At 53.6% G+C, this 22003-nt stretch overlaps 3 protein-coding genes across 4 annotated transcripts; 2 read left to right on the plus strand and 1 right to left on the minus strand.

Moving 5' to 3' along the window:
• Positions 1–1547: 1547 nt before the first annotated feature.
• CPXM1 (carboxypeptidase X, M14 family member 1) lies at positions 1548–7895 on the minus strand. Of its 2 annotated transcripts, none has more exons than XM_036827668.1 (14): positions 7618–7895; positions 6151–6312; positions 5856–5965; positions 5609–5748; positions 5413–5503; positions 4637–4787; positions 4464–4552; positions 4013–4136; positions 3729–3925; positions 3462–3641; positions 3080–3377; positions 2764–2903; positions 2026–2128; positions 1548–1924 (listed from the first exon to the last, which is right to left on the minus strand). In XM_036827668.1, the coding sequence occupies exons 1-14, from the start codon at positions 7787–7789 to the stop codon at positions 1686–1688; spliced, it is 2196 nt and encodes a 731-aa protein (XP_036683563.1). In that variant the 5' UTR covers positions 7790–7895; the 3' UTR covers positions 1548–1685. The 2 variants fall into 2 exon arrangements, with proteins under 2 accessions (XP_036683563.1, XP_036683564.1); XM_036827669.1 differs by having other exon boundaries at positions 1594–1924; positions 7742–7836.
• A 5814-nt stretch (positions 7896–13709) lies between these two features.
• Positions 13710–14998, plus strand: C15H20orf141 (chromosome 15 C20orf141 homolog). The gene is made up of 2 exons (XM_036825604.1): positions 13710–14051; positions 14137–14998. The coding sequence occupies exons 1-2, from the start codon at positions 13789–13791 to the stop codon at positions 14369–14371; spliced, it is 498 nt and encodes a 165-aa protein (XP_036681499.1). The 5' UTR covers positions 13710–13788; the 3' UTR covers positions 14372–14998.
• On the plus strand, positions 14788–15608 carry TMEM239 (transmembrane protein 239). Its single transcript, XM_036826729.1, has 2 exons — positions 14788–14845; positions 15094–15608. The coding sequence occupies exons 1-2, from the start codon at positions 14788–14790 to the stop codon at positions 15606–15608; spliced, it is 573 nt and encodes a 190-aa protein (XP_036682624.1).
• The last annotated feature ends 6395 nt before the right edge of the window (positions 15609–22003 follow it).

Below are 22003 nucleotides of genomic sequence, written 5' to 3' on the forward strand. Positions count from 1 at the left end.
GGTTAGATTTTGCCAGTGGACTTCATAGGTTGGAGATTAGAAAGTGGAAGGAAGGGAGAAATCTTTCTGACTCCAGCCACAGCAGGCGACCACAAGTGATCACAGCTGGCTACTGGTGGCCACAGGTGATTGTGGGCTCCAGCACCAGCACCAACATCAGGCTTATAAACACCAGACCAAGATTTTCCTCGTGGTGCAGTGGTTAAGAATCCACCTGCCGGGGCTTCCCTGGTGGCGCAGTGGTTGAGAATCTGCCTGCCGGTGCAGGGGACACGGGTTCGAGCCCTGGTCTGGGAGGATCCCACATGCCGTGGAGCGGCTAGGACCGTGAGCCACAATTACTGAGCCTGCGCGTCTGGAGCCTGTGCTCCGCAAGAAGAGAGGCCGCGATAGTGAGAGGCCCGCGCACCGCGATGAGGAGTGGCCCCCACTTGCCGCAACTGGAGAAGGCCCTCACACAGAAACGAGGACCCAACACAGCCAAAAATAAATAAATAAATTAAAAAAAAAAAAAAAAAAAGAATCCACCTGCCAATGCAGGAAACACGGGTTTGAGCCCTGGTCCAGGAAGATCCCACATGCCGTGGAGCAACTAAGCCTGCGTGCCACAACTACTGAAGCCCGCACGCCTAGAGCCCCTGCTCCGCAACAAGAGAAGCCACCGCACTGAGAAGCCCGTGCACATCAAGAGTAGCCCCCACTCGCCACAACTAGAGAAAGCCCACGCGAAGCAACAAAGACCCAACACAGCCAAAAAAAACTAACAAACAAAAAACCCAAACCAAGGGTGTTATCAGCTTCCTGATTTCTAAGTAAAACTCCCTTCTCCCTTTTTTTCATCCAGCTCTTTCAACACCTTTATACCCAATGTCCAGCATTAAATTCCCCTCTTCTTGAAATACCTAGAGTGGGTTATTTTCCTGGCAAGGTACTGACCGACACATAACTTCCCCTTCAGTCTGAAAGAAACGAATCGAATGCTGTCATTTACCAACACTCCAAAAATGGCTGGTGAAGCAAACCCAAATGCTCTCAGCTGTTCTAGCTCTGGTTTTCTCCTTGGAGCTGTCCCTGTCCATGCCCCAACACCATACCTGCCTCCCACCTAAACTTCGAGAACCGTCACCTCTGTTGCATTCTGACTGAACCGCAGCGCTGTATTCCACTCCCTGTGTACACCTCCTCGGTCTCTGCTCCCACAGCAGCCAGCCTCCACCTTGGCACGCCTGTCCCCTCTCTTGACTGGGAGCCCCAGGAGGTTGATGGGCACTGTTTACCCTTGACTCCTTGCATGCTTGGCACTGAGCAGGTGCTTACAGAATGTTTAACAGCACCAAGTGGCGTCTGCCGCAGAAGTTGATGGGTTGAAGAGTTGCTCTGCCAAGCCCTGGTTTAGGAAGAACCAGTGGAGGTGGGATCTTCTTTCCACACTATTTTTCAAGAAGTCAACTGATGAGAGTATGCAAGTGTGTGCAGAATAGGATCGGGGAAGCCGAGGCCTGGCCCAGGTGGAGGACTTGCGACATACAGACCACAGGAAGATTGGCTGAGGTACCAAATAGCTTTAATGAGCCTAAGCACCTTTCCCCCTACTTTGTCCCTCCCTCCCAACTCTCCAAGCCCCCTCCTTCAGTTCTGGACAGGTCCAGCCTGCCCAAGGCTCTGGGGCTCTTCGGCTAGAGGTGTTAATTCTGTCCCCTCAGCCGCTCCAGCCGCCTCCGAAGGTCCGGGGGTACCTTGGCCCCAGCTGCCAGCAGCTCTCGAAGTCTCTGTTTGGGAGTCTTGGTGAGGTGGAAATTGCAGGGCACAGGGCCCTCTTCAAAGGTGACCCGACAGCTCCGAGTCGCTGTGTGGTAGCCCTCAGCACTGGCAGTCACCACATAGTCCCCTGGGGTCAGCAGGCGCCAATAATCCCCGCCCCATGCTGAGAAGAGTGAAGGGCAAGATCAGGGTCCAGTGGTCCTCAGCTTCTGACCGGGCTAAAGCCTCCCCCACCTCCCCCCATCCCCTCCCCCACACACCCACCCGTTGTTACATCATGGTTAATCCCATCCACGGCAATGACAGCATCAGCAATCCCAATCTCCGTGTCCTTGTCCTTCACAACTCCGGCAATGCCCATGCGCACCTGTGTGGGAAAAGGTTATCAAAACCCCTTTCCTTCTGTGTGAAAATGTGGCCTTCAGTTCATTTTCTGGCTCTGTTCCCCACAAATTTGATAGAGGTGGTGCGTCTACTCTGTTCCTACGTGACAATACTCTGGTGAAAATATCTCCTGACTGACAAATTGCATCTGGATTGGGAGAACTATAAATGCCTGGCAGGAGGGCATATCTATGGGCTTTCCCGAGTTCAGTGACTCTTGTTATTGGCCTCGTGTTTTAGAACTCTTGGAAACTATACTTACGGAGTCAAAGTGAAAAGTGAAGTGTCTATGCCAGGGCATTTCCTGCACTTGCAAAATCGGACTCTTTTCTGAGAACAGCTCTGGGTCAGCTCTATGGACAATTGCCTGGACTGCTGTCAGGTCTATTCCCACCCGCTAACAATGTCTTACGCCACCCCGCTGGCAAACTGTGATTCCTGTCCTGTATCCCTCCAAGTCAATCTGATGCTGAGTGAGTGTGACCCATGGCACCTGTGAGTCAGAATGCTCAGCCTGACCTTAGGCTCAGCTCCCTATTGGGAACTGCATCAACATGGAGAAGAGACCAGTCAGGAGTGACTCGGGCAGGCTGGGCACAGGGGGGATTCAGGTCCGACCTGTTCCAGGTAGGTGAGAAGGGCATCTTTGTTGTTCTCCCACTCCTGGGGCAGCTCGTTCTCGTGAGGGAACTTGTCACAGGACAGCTCCACAGTGACCTCAAAGCAGTTGGTGTGTAGGTAGCTGAAGTCATTCATGCCTAGGGGTACCGCAGACACTGGAGCCTAAAGGGGCGGGATGGGAGCCCTGCCCTCCTGGTGCCCTCCTCTGGGAGACACTTCCTGGTGACAGTTGACACCAGTGGTTATGTGAGAGCAGACTGTCTTATTGGGCAGAGTTATGGGGACGGAGCTAACCCCACCCTTGGGCACATACTCCCAGGAACTGTGTGCCAGTCAGCCCCGTTGATGATGTTGCCATACAAGGAGAAGTCCTGGCTGTGGCAGGGTCGGCGATCTGGGTCCTGCATTGCCCAATTAGTGCCAGCATAGACAGTGCTGAGCCAGCGAAACACTGCCTCATCTGGGGTGGGCGTGAGTTCGCGGGCAGCCCACGGAGTCCGAGTCATGTCGAAGGGGTAGGACACCACGAGCTCACCCCCGTGGAGGTTGGCACTTAGCACAAAAGGGATCCGCTCCATCCACTTGATCACTGCCCGCGTTTCAGGAGCCACCTGGACAAGGGCAGGTCAGGGGGGTGGGAGACAGAGACAAAGGCCCCTAGGGTGGCCCTCCACCACTGCCCCCAGAATACTCACAGTGGCATTGGGCAGGGTGTAGTAAGTAGGCAGTGGCAGGTGATGGTTGGGGACACTGTCAGGCACCAGCCCATCATCCTCTGCTTCCCACAGTGGTGTGTTGAGGTCAGCAAAATTATGGTTAAGGTCAATGCCCTGATGGTTCCAGCGGCCCTCTGCCCAGCCCACCAGCTCCGAGCCCTGCCAGGGATGAGGTTTGTTCAAGCCAAGCAGGCTCCAGGCACCATGACAGAAGGAGCAGGCTGGCCCTCGGGCCAAGTGGCCTACCCGGCGGAAGGCAGTCTCATAGCCGTCAGGGTTCATGGAGGGCAGCAGGTGAATGCGCGTCTCGGTGAGCAGCCGGGTCACCCGCGGGTCCCCTCTCAGGAACTCACGGCACAGGAACTGCATTAGGAGCAGGAGCAACTCCCGCCCCAGGGCCTCATTCCCATGCATGCCGGCCACGTAGCGCACCTCAGGCTCTCCTGGGAGCACACAGGTGCTCGCAACTGGCTCATGCCCCTGCCCCTCCCTGCCGCCGTGCCCACCTCTCCCACCCCACCTGCCAGTACCCAGCTCATGCTCCCCAGGCTGGTCCGACATTTCCATCACATACAGCTTCAAGCCCTGGTGGCTCCTCCCGATGCTGTAGACGCGGGTGATGTTGGGGCATTGCTCGTTCACCTGCTTCATCAGCTGCGGGGCGGAGTGTACCTCCCATGGTGCAGGGCATGGGAGGATCAGACCCAGGGGTCAGACCACATGTGGCCACGGAAGGACTTCGAAAGCTTGTGGTGGCCCATACAGATGGGGACACCACAGCACAGTACAGGAGTGGGCAGCAGCAGACCAGAAGGAAGGGTCAGAATAAGGGAGGCGCCATAACAAGGGAAATTGGGGCAGTTTAGGGGTCAACAGGAGGGTGAGATGAGGGAGGACATGAGGGCAATCATAGCCAGTTATGCCCTGGTAGGCGGGGGACCTGAGATGGGCAGATCCTCCCTCTTGGATCATAGGGGTTACCTTCCTCATGGCTTTATAATCATGATGCCGGAAGTCCAGTGTGTCGGAGGATCCCAGCACAGGGACCTCAGGGAGTAGACCATTAGGATCTGGTAGAGGATGAGTTCCCAATAAAGGGGGAGTTCCCAGTGGAGGGTGCGCCCTGCCCATCCAACCCTTGTCTTACAGCCCACCTGAGACTGGGCAGGCCAGGATCTCTGCCCGGAGGCAGGATGCACCTCCCTGGAGCCAGGTCTGGGGCAGCAGGCGAATGAAACGGGCCACCTGCGGCTCAGGCAGGAGGTTCAGCACTGGTGTCTCTGGGTCCGAATTGGCAGGAAATACCTGGGGGCATCAAGTCCTTTGTAAGGGTGGCTTGAACCCCAGCAGCCTGGCGGAGGGCCCAGGGAAGGAGCTCAGGCCGCTGAGCTCACTGGAAAATCCACCCGGGTAGGCTCAGCTGGAGACTTGCCCACTGTGTCAAACACAGACCGCTGCCCACAGCCTTTGCCAGCAGGCAGCCCTAGGCAGCCACGCTTTCCGTTTTGGTCACAGCTCATTAAACCAATATGGCCATGTGACTCAGGAGCAGCCAATCCTGAAGCTGGCCAGGACCCCACACTGTAGCCTGGGGTAAAAAGGGGTCATTGAGATGGGGAAGCCAGAGCTATGAGGAGGTGAGAAGTGATGCAAGGACCAGGGGCCCATCACCAGAAAGGGTGTTCCAGCAGGAGGCTGTGGCATGGAGGAAGTATTTGGGGAGGATACAGGCATGATCCAAAGCAGCCTGCCTCCCAAGGCTGTCTGCTGAGTGCCACCCATCCTGACAACCACCCCCTTTCTCCTGGGATGCCCAAGTGGACACCTGTTCCTTGTCCTCAGAGGAGCCCCAGCCCAGCCCAGCACCCTACAGTGGGCCAGGAGCCCAACTCCCAGCATAGAGGGCCCCAGCCACCATGGGACCTCTCACCGCGTCCATCCCACTGCTGCGATTCTTACTCCCCCACCAGGTAAGACTGTCATTGCTGAACTGGACCTTGTATGATGTGACCCAGTCATACCTGGCAGGAAAGATGGGTAGAGATCATGGGTGGCTCCCAGGACTCCCACCCCAGTCCTCCTGAGTCTGCCCATGACTTCCCTGGTCTGGAGATGTCCTGCCTCACCTCCAGATGGAGTTCCTGCCCTGTGTGATAATGCCTGAGAAGCGGGTGGGGTGCCTAGCATCCACCTGAAGCCATGGCTTGGCGTCCTGCTGCTCGGCACACCAGGCCCCATCAAAAAGATCACCATCCTCCAGGCCTGACTGTGGACACAGGACATAGTAATCAGAACCAGGTAGGCAGTATGGGGTAAGCCTTAACTGAAGGTGGGAGGGGCAAGTAAGTAGGTCCTAAGGGTTGCCTTGCTGACCTGGATGTTGAGCCGTCCTCGGTGTGGTCCAAGACCAAAGGACTGGCTGCTAGATGCATCGAGCTGGTTATCTGAAACTCGCAGGGACTCCAGGCCCAAAGGGGGACAGTCTGGGACAGGGACAGAGCAGTAAAATGGGACCAGAGAAAGAGTGGTCAGGGCACTTAGGAAGCTAAGCCTAAGCTTGCCCGTGTGTTGGACAGGCTGGGGGCATGTCTATGCCCAGGAGACCAAGAGCTACATTAGTTTTTGCCCGAGACTGCAAGTCTGGGCAGGGCCCCTGGAACGGTGGTACCTGGTTCTTGCTTCTCGGGGAGGTCAAGGGTCCTTGCAGGGCTGGTGGTCACTGAAGCCCTGGCAGTCACCGGGGGTCTCGGGGGAGTTAGCTTCTTTCGCTTCTTCATGATGATCTTTTTCTTCTTGATGACTCGAATCCGGACATGCTGTTCTGAGGTCCCTGGGGACCAAGGAGGCAGAGCACCAGGGAAGGAAAGGAGGACACGAAACCACAGATGGAGAGGTCTGCCAGCCCAAGAAAGCCTGCAAGTCCACAACAGGCCCCACCACACATATCCAAGAACCTTGGCATGGACTTAAAGGCCCGCAGGCTGACCCTCAACCTACCTCTCCAGCCACTTCCTTGATTCCTTCTCCCCTCTGACGGCTTGGCCCTCACCAATAGAGAGCTACACTGCCACTAGGAACTATCTGCTTACTCCAAAGAGCTGAATTTGGTTCTTTAACTCCTTCTTTGCCTGGCTGTCCCCTCCCCTGTCATCCACCACCTTTGATTTTATTGCCTAATTCCCATTCTTCCTTTGCATCTCAGCCCAGATGCACTTCAAGGAGCCTTCCTTAGCTCCAGACTCGGTCTCATGCCCCAAAGCCTCTGTACCACCTCCATCATTATGTTTGCCGTCTGAGCTGAGATGTCCCGTCCTCAAATCCATGTCTGCCCGGGTGCTCAGGCTTTCCAGAGCTGGACCCCTGCCCTGCCTGCCCTTCAGTACAAAGCATTCATTGCACAGGGCAGGTGCCACTAGTTCCCCACCAGCCTAGCTCCACAGATGCCCCTAGAACATGCTGTACATTTTTGTGTTAGGTGCCCTGTGCCTTTGCACAGACTGTTTCCTTCTTGGCTGCCCTCCTCTTCAGCTCTTCCTAATTCAGAGATACCCTTCAGGACCAGTTCCACTTGCCTCTCCCAAGAAGCCCTCCTAGGCTGCCAATCCCCTTGCTTTCCTCCTCTCTTACTCCCACATCTGAAAAGGTGGGAAGTCAGGCAGCCTTCCCCCTCCCCTCCCCAGGCAGTGCCACGTTCCTCCTGGCAGAGAGCTCTTCCTCCCTTCCTCGGTTCTTTCCTTCCAGCCCCTGCCCTCAAGCTCTTTCCCACAGTCTTGCTCTGCACCCTCCTCCTTTGTCTGCACCTCTTTCTCCCCTCCTCCAGGCTCTGGCCTCAGTTTCCTCATCTGTGAAAAGGGAAAGTTTGGGGCTGGAAGAGGCAGCATCCAACTGGCTCCTGTCCCAGGACTGCTGACTTGGTTTGGCAGGGAACTGGGGCTGCTGACTCAGCAGCCATTGTACTGGGCGGGGAGTGTGTGTGCGTGGGGAAGGGTTGCCACACAGGCGCTGGGCACGGAGTGTGGCGTGTGTGGCATGTGTGGGGTGTGTGTGCGCGTGCTGGGGAGGGGTCGCCACACGGGGGGCGGAGGAGTGGGACAACCGGCCCGCGGAAGAAGCGGGCCGTGGGTCGGGAGCTCACCGTTCTCGTTCCCAGCGGACAGCTCTGCCTGGCTGCTACACGGGGCCGGGGTCGAGACCGGGGCCTCGGTGGTCGTGGGCGACGCCAGGCCCAGCACCGAGGCGCCGGTCGCCCCCAGACTCACCCCGACGGCAGGCGCGAAGGTGGCCAAGGCGAGCAGGAGACACCACATGGCGAGGTCCAAAGCGAGGACACGCGCTGGGCCCGCGATGGCCGGTGGGTTCGCCTCTTCCTGCTGGGGCTCGGGAGCCCCCCGCCCCTTCCTGCCGCCGCCGCACGCCCCCTGCGGCCTTCGACACGCCCACAGCCTGCTAGTTGGCCTCGGACCCAGGAGCCGAGGGGTGGGCAGGGGAGGGGAGGAAGATAGGGGAGGGGAGAGGAAGGAAGGGGCGGGGAGGGGCCAGGGCTGCAGCCCAGGGTCTCCGCACCCGCCGACCCTCCCCCTCCCTCTCTGCCCCGCGCCCCAGCCCCCCGCACCGAACTCACCCGCCTCTCTCGGCAAAGACTCTGCACCCTGGATTCCACGCGATCCAGTGCGCCCGTCCCACAGTGGGCACTTACTGTGTACCATGCCCCGTGCCAGGCGCTTTACCCGTGGCCTCTCAGACAAATCTCATCTTACAAACTGGTAAACTGAGGCTCAGGGCGGCTAACTGACTTAGCCTAGGTAGCGAAGCCGAGAACTTTGGGGAGGAAACTACAACCCGAGAGGGAAATTTATCCAAAGTCAGAACCCCCTGCCTGGACGGGTGGGACGGAAAGAAGGGTGAGAGGAAACTGAGGCGGCGGCTGGGGTACGGGGTGGGGGAGGGCTAGCTCTCCAGGAATCCTTCTGAAGGACACCCAAAGGGCCCAGCTAGAGGCGGTGCTTCCCACCCCCCAACCGCGGCGCCCCGCCTCTCCTCTCTCTTCCTTTCCCCAGCCTCCCTTCCTCCTTTGCTCACCCGGCTGCCACGTTCCGGGGTTACATAACCCGAGTAGAGGCGTCCGAGCCGATACCCAGAGGGCTGGGGCAGGGGGTGGAGGGCGAGGCTGATGCATGTCCTGCCCTCCCCCGCCTCACTCTCCTCTGGGAGCCGGCAGCCCTGGGTCTGTGTCTTCGGGACCACCTCGGACCCCGGGATTCCAGAGCGCAGGACCCTCCGCATCCCCCTCCGAGGTCCCCTTTGGCTCCCCCACGCCAGGGTCGCCTCCCCAGAAGGAAGGCATTCGTTCACTGTGCGCCTCTGGCCTGTGCTTTGCCCTTGCAAGGATCCCGCCAGGGAGACACTGCCATCCCCAAGTAAGAAGAGATGCCCAGAGGTGGCCGGGAATCCTCTGGAGTGCGCGGGGCCCCTGAGCAAATGTTTTCTGCAAGGTCACTACCCATATGAACAATTTGAATTACCCTAAATCAGCGTGTCAGCACTAATCTCGTCGGATCTCTCGAAAGAAATATGCGCTCCTGGAACTGAGACCCACCCCCAGCAAGAACGATCTCATAGACTCGAGCCCCGGAGCTCCTCAAGGCATTTGGTCCACCCCATGCGCTCTGGGTAGAGAACCCCCGAAAGGGAGTAACTGGGACAGGGCCCCCGCGGGTCCTGCTCGCGCCTTAGAGCGCCCCGCCTGGACACCACTGCCGGGTCCCAGTCACCAGAGGAGGATCTAGAAAAATTCAAGGAAGGCGTGCCGAAGCGGAGGGTCCCTGAAGCGCCGGGCCGAGTCAGCGGCAGAAAGACGGTACTGCGGCCCCAGGCTTCGCAGAGGTGGGAGGCGGGGAGAGGCTCTGTGGAGCTAGAAGCGGGTCTGTACAAGTCCTGAGGACTGCTCCACCTCCCGCCAAAACTCAGTCTGCCCACTTCCCTGGCCCCACCCTCATCCAAGTTTCACAGAGTGGTGCGAGAGGGTCGGGGCAGAACCTGGCTAGGACAGGTCAGCCTCCTGAGGCTCCCACCTCCTCCAAGCCTTTCCCTACACCGCAGCCAAATTGTCCTAGTGGGCTCACCTTCCAGGCTATTCCTGAAAATGTTCTTCCCCACCCACACCTTTCCCACCTCATCTCCCTGTGTTCTCCCCCTGGCTCATATCTCTCCAGCCACACAGGCATTCTAGCTGTTCCTCCAATGCACCAGCCCCATCCAGCCTCAGGGCCTTTGCACTGGTTCACCAAGTTTGCATCCTATCACTCAGATGGCCTTTCAATGTCACTTACTTCCCTGACCATTCTGACAAAAGTAAACTCCAGCCTCCACACGTACTATATCCTCTCACTCTGTTTTGTTATTGATTCAAGGCACTCAACGCTCTCTGAATATATCTTGTGTTATTTATTATGTGTTCTCTGTCTGGGTCCCCACTCCCACCCAGCAGAAGGTAAGCAACCCCACAAGAGCCTTTTGCACCCAAATGTTCACAGCTGTACCTCAGGGCCTAGAACAGTGCTTGGTCTCTAGTCAGTGCTCAAAAAGTATGTGTATAATATGTTCAAGGTTAGAGGGGACCCAGCAGGGCTGGAGGGAAGCTGACCTCCTCAACAGTGCCAGGTTTTACAGGAGAGGAGTTGGCCAGCAATGAACTGGGAGACCTGCCCCCAAAGAGACTGGTGGGACAGGACATGCTGGCCATCTCCCACCAATCTCCCACCTTCTCACACCCCTTCTAACTTGCTCATCCCTTCTGTTCTCCCTGCTCAGCTGCTGCCTTTGGCCCTTGCCATTTGGTTGCCTGGAGCTGCAAAGGCACCAAGTCCGGAAGCAGGGTCTAGAGGTGGCGGCTTCCAGGGTGCAGGTACTTGCACAGCCAGATCTCTAGCCCTGGGAGCCAGGTGGAGGCTTTTTCATGGCCTCACGAGAGCAAGGATATGCTGCAAAGCACGAATGAGCAAGACTGAGCTGCACTGCGTGGAGATACCTGCCCCAAAGGGATTTTGGCTTAAGGGATGGTCTGGGACTCTCCTGGCTGCTCCCCAGTGTGGTCAGGTGGCTGGAGGCGGAGATGATAGATGACTTTGGTGCCACACAGGCTTAATGTCACATCCCACTTCTGCTGTTCATTTTGTTTGCGTATCCTTGGACGGTAATTTTACCTCTCTGAGCCTCAGTTTTCTCATCTGTAAAATGAGAACAATAATATCTTCCTCTTTGGGTTGCTGTGAAGTGAGATAATATGTGGTTCCTGGGGGCCACTACCAGATGAATTAAAGGTAGAGAAACAGCTTAACACAGTCCTCTTGCTCCCACATACGTAGATGGAATAAAACATTATCAAGAGAAAAGAGGAGGCTATGTGTCTGGCTGTACAAATTGAGAAGTAGCCAAATCTGCTGCCTCTCTGTGCCTCTTAATCTCCTGTCCCTGGTACTCACTCCCCACTAAGTGCTCTCCCTATGATGCAGGTGAGCTTTGATGGGGACTCCTGTGGCACCTAGATGCATCTCCCCACGTTCCCATCTCCCCTCACCGCTACCTCCCCCAGCTATCTCTCTTTTGTACATCAATGTCTTCTAGAGCCTTACTCCTCAAAGTGTGGTCGAGGACCAACAGCATCAGCATCCCCTGGGAGTTTGTTAGAAATGCAGAATCCCTGCCGAGATCTACTGTATCAGAATCTGCATTTTAAAAAGATCCCCAGAGGATTCAACCCCAGGAGATTCAGGTGGGCTGAGAAGCACTAGATGGAGGTTTAGAGCAACTCCATCTAAAATGCATGAGATTCACAGCTTTCTGAGTTTGATGGTGTTTGACGCTGTTACTGGAAATTTTATCTCAAGCCGTAAGAGGACATCCACGTAACATTAGGAAATTGGTATTTCATTCATCCTGGGAGGGTATATTCCTGATCTCCACCAAAGGACCCTATATTGATTTGCTTGTTTTAAACGAAATCATTTTAATTGAAATACTACAGAATATAATTTTTAAGACCTTTTTAAAAAAATATTTATTTATTTTGGCTGCACCAGGTCTTAGTTGAGGCACGCAGGACCTTCAGTTGCGGCATGCAGACTTCTTAGTTGCAGCATGCGGAGTCTTAGTTGTGGCATGCATGCAGCATCTAGTTCCCCTACCAGGGATCAAACCTGGGCTCCCTGCATTGGGAGCGTGGAGTCTTACCCACTGGACCACCAGGGAAGTCCATGCAGAATATAATTTTAAAGGTAAATCACATATAGGTCTGTAACAGAAGATTATTCTCTATGCTTCTCTATTCTCAAGTCAACCACTTTTAGTTCTGTTTGTTATTTCTTCTTGTATTTACCTTTATGCTTCTATTGCTATTTCTTGGATTTTTATGTTTAGATGTTATCTGTGGATTTCCTGCTATGGAATTAAGGATTTAGCTTTCCTACCACCCCTCCCCCCAACATACACCAAAATACACACACACGTTCCCTCCTGCCATCCTCCCAAAAGAACTAAATCTCTGGAGTCAATATTCAGTGCTTACATTATGACCATGTAAAGATTACTGTTCAACATTTTTTGTTCCCTGGAGTTAGCAATTACTTTGTTTTATCATTTGCTTTGTTTTCAAGGCACTAGTTGCTAATTCAATCCCAAAGGTTCCAACAGAACTAAACATTTTGCATATGTCTAAAAACAGCAGATAATCAGTTTCATTTTCTTCTGGAGACATCCCTCCTGGAGCATCTATCTTTTGATTCCAGGTTGGGTTGCTTGCTTTCTTTACCTGGAAACATAGCTGACATCCCAGGTCTTTCTCATCATCACTCTCCTGTGTTTAGCCTCACTTCTTTCTTAGTTTAGTTCCTTATTTTTCTGAAGCACATGCTCCAGTAGCTTCCTAAGAAAGAGTGTATGCAAGGTCAAGTTTTTGAAACCTTGTTTGGCTTAAAATGTGTTTATTCTACCCTCATACTTGATAATCATTTAGACAGATATGTTACTAGGTTGTAAATAATTTTCCCTCAGAATTTTGTGGGCATTGCTTTATTGCTCTGGGAAGACTCAGAAAAAGGCAATCAATGAATGGTCCCAAGGGCTGGTGGCATTGGCTCTATGGCTGTTGAGCTCATCACCACCAAAGATGTCAAGGTCACCAGGCTTGAATCTTTGAACAGAATCCCCTGGAGGCAGATATGCAGCCGGACCCTTGCTCTGTCTCCTCCTCTCCTAGGGGCTGTATGGTCACTGTCCCCCTACCCCTACCTCCATCAGTTTTCCTCCGAAGTATGATATGTGAACAAGGATTAAGTTCTCTCAGTTATGACCCATTTCCACTCTCGCCTCTCAAGTCACTAAACTGAAACTCTGTAACCATTTACAGATTATTAGTGGAGATGGGTTTCTTTTCCAGGTGACCAATCCCTTCATACATGTTCATTTTCCTTAATTTCATTCTTGGAGGGTAACCTTAACCTCCAGTTTTGGGTTTACTATGTTGTAGTCCTCTTACAGTCACATTCTCTGTGCCATTTCTGGAATGCCAGTATCCAGAACACCTCCCACAAACAACAATGCTTCAAACAGCTAAACAGCCCCTTCCTGCCCCACCCCCATTTAGTAGGTCACGTGGGAGCCCGGCCCCAGAAAGCCTCAGGTTGCTTCCTGGCCGAGTCTATCTCTGCATTTGAGGACTGCAGTTCTGAAAAATCCCCCACAAGAGCCTACAGTCCTCATCCTACTTTCAGGGGAGAGAGCTGGGGACAGACAGATTGAGTGACTTGCCCCTGGACACCCAGCCCCGGGAACCCGCGAGACAAAGCAGCCCTTCCTCCCGTGGTAAGCTGCCCAGGTGGTGATGGGGTTATAATGCCTTCTTGGCAACTCAAATCCCCACCGGAGGGCCCTAGGGCAGAGAATTAGCAAAGACAAGAGGATTAGCCTTAGCTCTCAAAAGTCAGACCTCCCTTTGCCGAAACTCTGCCTAAGCCACCAGCTACTTATGAGGCCAGAGCCAGCATTAGCCTGCTCCTTACCCCAGGTCCCCACCTGGCAATAGGTCACAATGCTCCAGCTGCCCAACCCACCAGAATGGCTGACTGAAGTGGGAGGGGGTGAGGAGGGTTTGGTGGGTAGGTGTGTGGGGAGGGGGAGATTTCTAAGGAGCCCAGCTCCCCACTGCCTGAGCTCACCCTTGAGTGTCTGCCAGGACCCCACCCCCTCCCATGGTCCTCCCCCCCATACTCCTTCCCAGCCCTAGTCCTTCCTGTAACCTCCACCTCCCTCCATGACCCGCCTCTGCTTACCCAGGCCCGAAGCCCTTGCTTATCCTATCCCAGTCCCTTCCAGGGGCGTGGGTGCTGGGGAGGGATCGGGTAGCCCAGTGGGTCCATGTGTGTCCTCCTGGGGCCCTAGCCAGGCCCAGGTCCTGGACAGTGTCCTAGGGCTGGGGGCACTGGGGCTGACAATTCAGGCAGTCGTTTCCACAGCTGGCCCAGCCTCGCTGCTGCTGCTACTGGTCAGCTTCCTGGCCTTCGACCTGCTCCACCGGTAAGTGGACAGCAGCCTGGCAGGTTGGGCAGGTGAGCAAGGGGTCAACCTCCCAAAGCCCAGCTGCCACACTTTCTCTCCACAGGCCTGCAGGTCCCACCTGGCCACAGCACACACATCTCACAGGGGGCCAGAGTCAGGGGGCCGGAGAGGGTCCAGGGCAGCTGGAGGCTCCACTCCTGCCCACGGTGGCAGTCACAGGACGACTCAGCCTCCAGGAGGCTCTGCTGCTGCTCCTGGGCCTGGGGCTACTCCTGGGAGCCCGCGGCATGCCCTTGGCCCTGCTTGCCCTGGCTTTCTGCCTCCATCCTTGGGCCTGAATGCCCTCCGGAAATACACTGACCATGCTGTTTCCTCAGGCCTCCTTTCCTCCACCCTGGTCTGGGAAGGCGGGAGGATACTCCTTTATCCCCCAGCCTGCACCTACCTTGGGGGACCTCTGAGGTCTCCCCACAATGTGGACAGTAGATACCTAGGTCTGAGTCCAAGGGCATCAGTAAAAAGTGAGATAAGGGACAGGGAGCCCAGTGCAGGGTATGGGAGCCATCTCAGAACCTCTAGGTTAGGGGTGGCTATTCTGGCCTCCACTGTGGTTCTAGAGAATGAGGGTCCAGAGAGAAAGAACTGCAAGAGAGTGGAGTGGGACTGGATATCGGCCAGCAGGGAAGGGAGGGATCCAGAGAGGTCTTTCCACAAGAAAACATGAGAAACTACATCTTTCTTTCCACAAGAAAACATGAGAAACTACTACCAGGCTCCCCTGCCAGCCCGCAGGGTCCATGAAAGAGGCCCAGGTAAGCCTCACATCCTGCAGTGTTTCCCCTCTTGGCTGGACCCCACCCTAGCCCGGGTCACAATGGGGCTCCTTTGGGAAGGGTGGGGGCAGTGAGAGTGGGGGCTCAACTCTGGCTGGGGGCTGCAGGAAGCAACATGACCTAGGTGGCTCTGCCCAGAGGTAAGACCCAGCCCCAGCTCAAAGCCCCACCACACCCATGCTGGTACCCTCCTGACCCCTGCACCCTCACCCACCCTGAGGTCCCAGGCATCTCCAGGGCTGCTCCTGCAGCTGGCGTGGCCCTCTCCGCAGGTGCACCAGCAGTGATGCAGCAGCTGCGAGCGGAGACACATGCCATCGGGGCTGGCGAGGGGCCACAGCGTGCGGTGCCCTGGTTGGCCTGGGTCACGCGGGAGGGCTGGGTGCGCTGGTGCATGTGCCATGTGCCCCCAAGCTGGACCCAGTGGTGGACCACATCAGGCTGGCGGCAACCGCTGCAGCGTGTGCTGTGGGGTCTGGAGGGGATCCTCTACCTCCTGCTGGCGCTGATGCTGTGCCATGCGCTCTTCACCACCGGCTCCCACCTGCTGAGCTCCTTGTGGCCCGTGGCAGCTGCAGCGTGGCTCCATCTGCTGCCGGCTGTCCTGCTGCTGGTGCTCAGTGCCCTCCCCGCCCTGCTTTTCACGGCCTCCTTCCTGCTGCTTTTCTCCACACTGCTGAGCCTCGTGGGCCTCCTCACCTCCATGTCTCACCCAAGCCATGCTCAGGACTTGGACCAATAGAAGGGCAACCCCATCCTGCTGCTTGTGTCTCTTGAGCCCTGGCCTAGGGCCTGAAGCCCAGGGGAGAGGGAGGGCAGTTGGGACCAGGGCCCTCCTGCCTCAGCAGGCCACAGACCTTCAGTCCCTAGTTGGGACTGGTCAGGGCATGCATGATGTTGCTGGAACTGGCAGGGTAGACTGGCCTGACCTCTGGGCACCTCCCTCAAGCTGATGCTGCAGGTACTTGGTGGGGGGGGCAGGGACTTTGAGAAGAGACGTTAGGGCAGAAGGCTTAGCCAGGGGCAGAGCTTGACCAAGTCATCAAGAGCTCCCACATGCATGTGGTGACACCACTGGGGCCCCCTTAGCAGCTGGCAGCATCTTTTTCTTGCAGCTGCTCAACTGTCTCAGCTTCAGACTCATAGAGAACTACTTGGGTACCTCTGTATTTGCCATTCCCCCCACCAACCTCCTCTTTCCACTTCCCCAGGCTCTAGAAAGGGCCCACTGACAGAAACTTAGCTAAGAGAGGGCTAGCCAGAAGCCTCATGGGACCTCAGCCAACTCACCTTCTGGACCTTTCTGCCCAAGCATTCCCCACTCCCTAGACTTCCTACCTCCTGCCTCAGTCCACATCCCCACCTCTGGGAAATGGGCCAACCAGTGTAGTGGGGTTCCCAGAGAGCACTTACTCTTTAAGACTCCTGAGGTTTGCTATGGAAAAACAAACAAGAAGTCCCATTTCACCCATCTATGCAATGTGTGGCCTTGGCCAATTAGTTTTTTTGAGCCTTGGTATTAAGTGGGTCCTGTCATGGAGCTGTTGTGAGTCAAAGGCAATAATACCTATGTGTGAAGTACTTTGAAAAGACCAGAAAACTGTACGATATTGTATTGAACTCTAAAGAGCAGAAAGCTTCTCTAGGCCTTCAGAGCAATGTTCTGTCATGGATACAACTGGGGCCCTACCATGGTAAACAGAGGATGGACGAATGTGAACAAAATGTAAAAGGTCGTATGCCATGAAATCTCAAAATATGCAGGTGTTGAACTCTTCTGATTGTGAAATGCTTGGGGCTGGGGCTTGGTGCCAGGAGATGTCTTGTACAGCTATGTGAGTGGGGAAAGCATGGCCCACAGGTTTCTAAAACCAACCCAACAAGCGGCTTACAGCACCAGGAGGGCCTTGGAAGGTGGCATCCCTTGATGCCCAGGATGCTGGCTGTTCACACATCAGCTAACCCTACAAATAAAACAGTGAGTGATCAGTTACTACAGGTAAGACAATTTGATAGATAAGATCCACCACCTGACCCCCACCCCACTCCAGACCTCCACCTAATCCTTGACCCTCCCCAATCTAGTCTTGACCCCACTATATACATAACCCTAAAATCCCTGCTCCTAAATCCCTCAACCAAAAGGCCCCTCTCCTGCCAGCTAAATACTCAAGCCCTGGGGACCAGCCCCTAGAACCCAGGTTCATTTTTGCTAAAACCCATTCGCTGCAGAGTTTCATAACTCTGCAGGCCACTGGTCATCAACATCAGCACCTGAAACCCCAGACACAGTCCTTCTTTTTTCCTTTCAGTTCTCCCTGAAATACGACCTGGTAGCAAGGGCAAGGCAGGACATGGAGGTGGCATAGCTTCATGGTTAGCACAGGCTCTGGTGTATTAGCTGAGGCTGGGTTTGAATCCCAGCATTGTCACTTTCTAGCTCCATGGCTTTGGTAAAAATTGCTAAGCCTTCTTGAACTTCATTTTCCTCTTGGTTAAAACAAAGGCAAGAACACCTGTCTTGGGGCCCCTGTGGGGCACTTGGTATGTGAGGCAAAGTTTCTGGACTGACTCCTCACACCACAAACTGTAGCTATGCTGTTACCATCCCATTTTAGAGATGAGAAGTCAGGCACAGGATAGCTACTTGCCAATGGCAAGGCCAGGTTGTTTGAGTGCTAGTCCAGCCTAACAGGCTACTGAAGGGAAAGCAATGGAGGAAGTATAACCTAACTGAAGACCCCAGGGCTTCTCAATGCCTGTTCTTTAAGCTCCTGTCAGAGATGAAGCCAGGATGCCAATCTTGGGCCCATCATTGACTTGGCCGTGCATTGCTAGCCAGGGACATCACTCCGGAGCCTTGGGGCCATTCTGATTGAGAGAGGAGGTTTTGGCCCAGACCAGACACACTGGGGGGCAGGATTTTGACAGGAGCAAGGAGAAGGCCTTCTTCCCTTCCCCACACAAATATATATCTTCTACCCTCCTGCGTTGCTGGTGTGGGGTAGGGTGGCACAGCCAGACTGGAGAGCAGATAGGCAATACTTATCAAATTAGATCAACACATACCCTGTGACACAGAAACCCAAAATGAATTCTCACAGAGGCCCATAATGGCCTTGCTCCTCAAAGTGTGGTTGCAGGGCTAGCAGTATAGGCATCACCTGTAAACTGGCTACAAATGTAGAGTCTCAGGCCTCGCCCCAGGCGTGATGAATCAGAACCTGCATTTTAACAAGACTCCCAAGGGATACCTGTGCACACTGTGAGAAGCGCTGCAGGTGAGGGGATATGTTGAGGGGATACGTCTGAGAATGATGATTGCACTCACTGGTGGAGGCAGAAGATGGAAAATGTGAAACATGGTGGATGAGCACTGTGGAGAGGAGGCAGCAGTTAGAAAGGGTGGAAGCTATATGGATTGATCTTGAAATCCTAGTGTTGAGTGAAAAGAAGCTGAATGAGAAATAATGCAATTCTTTTCACACAAACTTAAAATGAATGCCAACAAAACCAGACACTTTTTTCTTCTTTTTTTTCTTTTGATAAGAACAAAAAATAGAATGGAATGGCCAACTCTAGAGCCAGCCAAATGGGATGGAGTATACAGATAAAAGGAAATAAAGTGAGGGACCTTGCAGAGAAGAAAGAAAAACATAACTCCTGAAATTACTTTAAATGTAGACAGTCATCCATTTAGACTTAAAACGCTTAATAATGCAAGCCTGGGGAGAATGAACATGATGGAATGAAGTTCTAAGCCCTTCCGTTTGGGCCAAGAAGGGAAAGCTGTCCCACTGGCCTCAGTGACCTGGGAGGTTGGGTGAGCTTTCTTTGCCGGCCCTACCCCATCCAACCCCGCAGCGGGCTCAGATGGGGTGGGGTTCCAGTAACGCTTGTGGCCTGGCCAGAAAAATAATCAGATCAGGCGGAGCATAAAGAACCGGAGTGGAGGAGGTGTCAGCCGCGAGGGGCCTTGCATCTGAGAAAGCAGAGAGAGGATCCACAGCGGCACACACGCACCCTGGGGGGCGCCTAGGAGCAGGAGCGCCCGGTAGGACTTTCCTCTGCCCCAAGGACCGGGGAGCAATGAATAAGAGCGGCCAGGATGCGGGAGGGTCAGAGAGGGCGGTGTCAAGGGGGATCATAAGGCTGGGGGCTCCACTTGAGCTAGAGTTGTCAGTGGCCACCCTGGAGAGAAGAGTGGTCCCTGGAAGCGGGCGGTGCGGCCCAGGGAACCGCTCAGGACCAGCTACGGGAAGCCGGGAGGGGGCGCTCTCACCCAGACGCTTCTGCGCCGAGGAAAGGGGGCGGCTCCGCCCCCGCTAGAGGGTGAGGGGAGCAGCTCTACTCGCCGAGAGTCCGTGGCCACAGAGGAGGAGGGGGCGGACTGGGTCCTTGGGGGAGGAGGAGGAGGAGAAGACCTGCGCTGCGCTGGGAGGTTGCCCCAGGAGCGACCTCTAGGCTCAGGTGCGCCGGAGAGGGGTCAGGGCGACGGCTGGAGAGCGCCGAGCTCGCGCGTTGACCGTGGAGGCACAGTTGGGTGGGCATGGGCCTGACGTTGGGAAGGAAATCCGTAGCCTAGCCAGGGATCAGAGGGCTGTGGGCACCCACACAGGGAAAGTGCTAGCCACCCCCGTAAATCAACACCTCCCCCCACCTCCACCCCACCCCCGGAATCGCAACCCCTTGACTCGGCGCATGGCTTGCTCCCCTGGCGGAGACCTCCAGCTCTGGCTACGAAGAGTCGGGCTTGGCTGGGTGTGGGAAGGAAACGAGGAGGGGGAGAGGTATCTCCCGGGCCGGGCCGTCAGTGGCGGAGAGGGTAGATCCTGGGGCCAGAAAGGAGCATCTCCGGCCCACTGGCGGCTTCATTGACTCCTCAAAATCTCCTTAACCCAAAACTCTAGCCTGAGTTCCCCAGCCTGAAACCCAGAGGCATCGAGGGCAGAGCTCATGAGAATCCCGGAGAAGGAAGGGCCCAATCTAGTCGGCTTCACTGTCTCCGACTGCTGTCCCAACCCTAGTCCATTATTCCATTCTTCCTAGGGTAAAGACCTGTCTTTTGTGAGGTTCTGTCAGGATTTAGATGCAACCAACTTTGGACAAGTTATTTTCTGCTGAGCAAACATTTCTATTACCTTTCAAATATTTTCCATCTTAAAAATAAAATAACTTAGGAGCTGTAACTTTTATCGTTATTTTCTGGCCTGTGTCTTCAAATATCTAAAACCAAAAAAGTTTTAAAAATTGATACGTAATACTGTATACTTGCAAAATATTTGTAACATATACGAAAGTTGTGAAGTCCTCTAAACCCAAGGATACCACATCCATCTAAAAGCCAGATGTTATGAGGATAGGTCCTCTTCCTTTGTGTTCATCTTCTGACTATACAAGCTGGAATTCCCAGACAATGATATATGGAATTGCTGTTCACAGGTAACTTTGACTTGATCCTGATTTTAAAAGAACTGCTTTTAAGTTTCCACCATTAAGAATTACTGTGGAGTTTTGATAGTTAACCTTTATCCAGTCAAGGAAATTCCTTTCTACTCCTAGTTTGCTAGCAGTTTTGATCATGAGTGGATGTCGAATGTTAAAAAAAATTTTTTTTTTCTTCATCTACTACAAGGACTACTTATTCTGCTTTATTCTGTTTATATGGTGAATTAAATTTTTAGGTGTCTTTTAATGTTAAACCACTCCTGGATATCCTGATTCCTTTTTTTTTTTTTTTTGGCCAAACCGCACGACTTGTGGGATCTCAGTTCCTGACCAGGGATTGAACCAGGCCATGGCAGTGAATCCTAACCAGTAGGCCACCAGGGAACTCCACTGGTTCCCTTTTAATTGACATATAATTCATACATTTTACATATGAATAAAATGCACAAATATCGAGGGTATGGCTCAATTAAAAAAAATTTTTTTTTTGCCCTCACTGCACGGCACGCAGGCCAACCTGGGATCGAACCCATATCCCCTGCATTGGAAGGGAGGTCTCTGGCTCAATCAACTTTTACATATTTGTGTGTCTTTGTGTGTATCCATGTAACTACCAGCCAGATAGAACTCTTCCATCATCCCAGGTAGTTCCATCATGCCCTTTCCCAATCAATACCTCCCCCAAAAGGTAACCACAATTCTGATTTCTATCACCACAGATTAGCCTATTCTTGAAATCATGCAGAATAAAATCATATAAAATGTACTCTAGTTTCTGGCTTCTTTCAACATTACATCTGTGAGATTTAGCCATGTCGTTGCATCTATCAGCATTTTGTTCTCCTTTATTATTATCCCATTGTATGGGACGAATATTTATCCACTCTCCTGTTGATGGACATTTGGCTTGTTTCCAAGTTTTGGCTACTATGAAAAAAACTTCTATGAATATTCTTGCACAAGTCTTTTGGTAGATCTGTCTAGATGTACTCATTTCTCTTGAAGTGAAATTGTTAAATCACAGAGTACATAAATGTTCAACTTTAGTAAATGCTGCCCAAGAATTTCCAAAGTGATTTGTACCAAGCAGTGGTTCCACTGTGTTTTTCAGCCTATCCACCTAATTCATTGTTTGGAGTTTCTGCTCTTTCCTGGTCATCAGATATGATATTTACATTTCTGTTTCTCATTTTCACTTTTGCTTGGGTGATTTCTGAGAGGAGGAGGGTTCTAATCAGTCTCCCACATGGGCTCGGGAGCTTTTTGTTTAGTTCCAACCACTTAATGAGTGTCTACCCTGTGCCAAGAAATTGTGCAAGGTATGTGTCTTATATCTCCAGGAGTAGATGAATGTTGAACATACACATGAATGTGTGAGACTGGTATAGGTGAGATCTAGCCAGATTCCAAACTGCATATAAAATACTGACAATTTCAACTCAGCCCTTGATATTTCCCAATCCCAAAGAGCTGCTGACAACAGAGAACCCCTCCAGGGTCTTTGTTAAGTACATGTGTGTTCTGGTAAGGCTGTAAACAAGTGTGTGCGACAGTAGGAAGGATGCATTCAATGATTTCTAAGCAGTGTGGGTTAAAAGGTCCAAGGTTGCAGAGAGCCCAGAGGCAGCCTCTCCAGCTTTTAAGATCATGGTTGGGAAACCTACTCCCTTACACAAAAAGATGCTACTC

Source organism: Balaenoptera musculus, chromosome 15, assembly GCF_009873245.2.
Source record: "Balaenoptera musculus isolate JJ_BM4_2016_0621 chromosome 15, mBalMus1.pri.v3, whole genome shotgun sequence".
In the NCBI taxonomy this organism is placed as follows: Eukaryota; Metazoa; Chordata; class Mammalia; order Artiodactyla; family Balaenopteridae; genus Balaenoptera; species Balaenoptera musculus.

Excerpts from the sequence above, each read along its gene's own strand:
- CPXM1 (XM_036827668.1), bottom strand. The coding sequence starts at position 7,789 with ATGTGGTGTCTCCTGCTCGCCTTGGCCACCTTCGCGCCTGCCGTCGGG. Across the intron at positions 5,504-5,608 it reads GGCAGGAACTCCATCTGGAG|GTATGACTGGGTCACATCAT; the intron begins GTGAGGCAGGAC and ends CTTTCCTGCCAG. Across the intron at positions 4,137-4,463 it reads ATTATAAAGCCATGAGGAAG|CTGATGAAGCAGGTGAACGA; the intron begins GTAACCCCTATG and ends TCCGCCCCGCAG.
- C15H20orf141 (XM_036825604.1), top strand. The coding sequence starts at position 13,789 with ATGACCCGCCTCTGCTTACCCAGGCCCGAAGCCCTTGCTTATCCTATC. Across the intron at positions 14,052-14,136 it reads GCCTTCGACCTGCTCCACCG|GCCTGCAGGTCCCACCTGGC; the intron begins GTAAGTGGACAG and ends TTCTCTCCACAG.
- TMEM239 (XM_036826729.1), top strand. The coding sequence starts at position 14,788 with ATGAGAAACTACTACCAGGCTCCCCTGCCAGCCCGCAGGGTCCATGAA. Across the intron at positions 14,846-15,093 it reads GGTCCATGAAAGAGGCCCAG|GCATCTCCAGGGCTGCTCCT; the intron begins GTAAGCCTCACA and ends CTGAGGTCCCAG.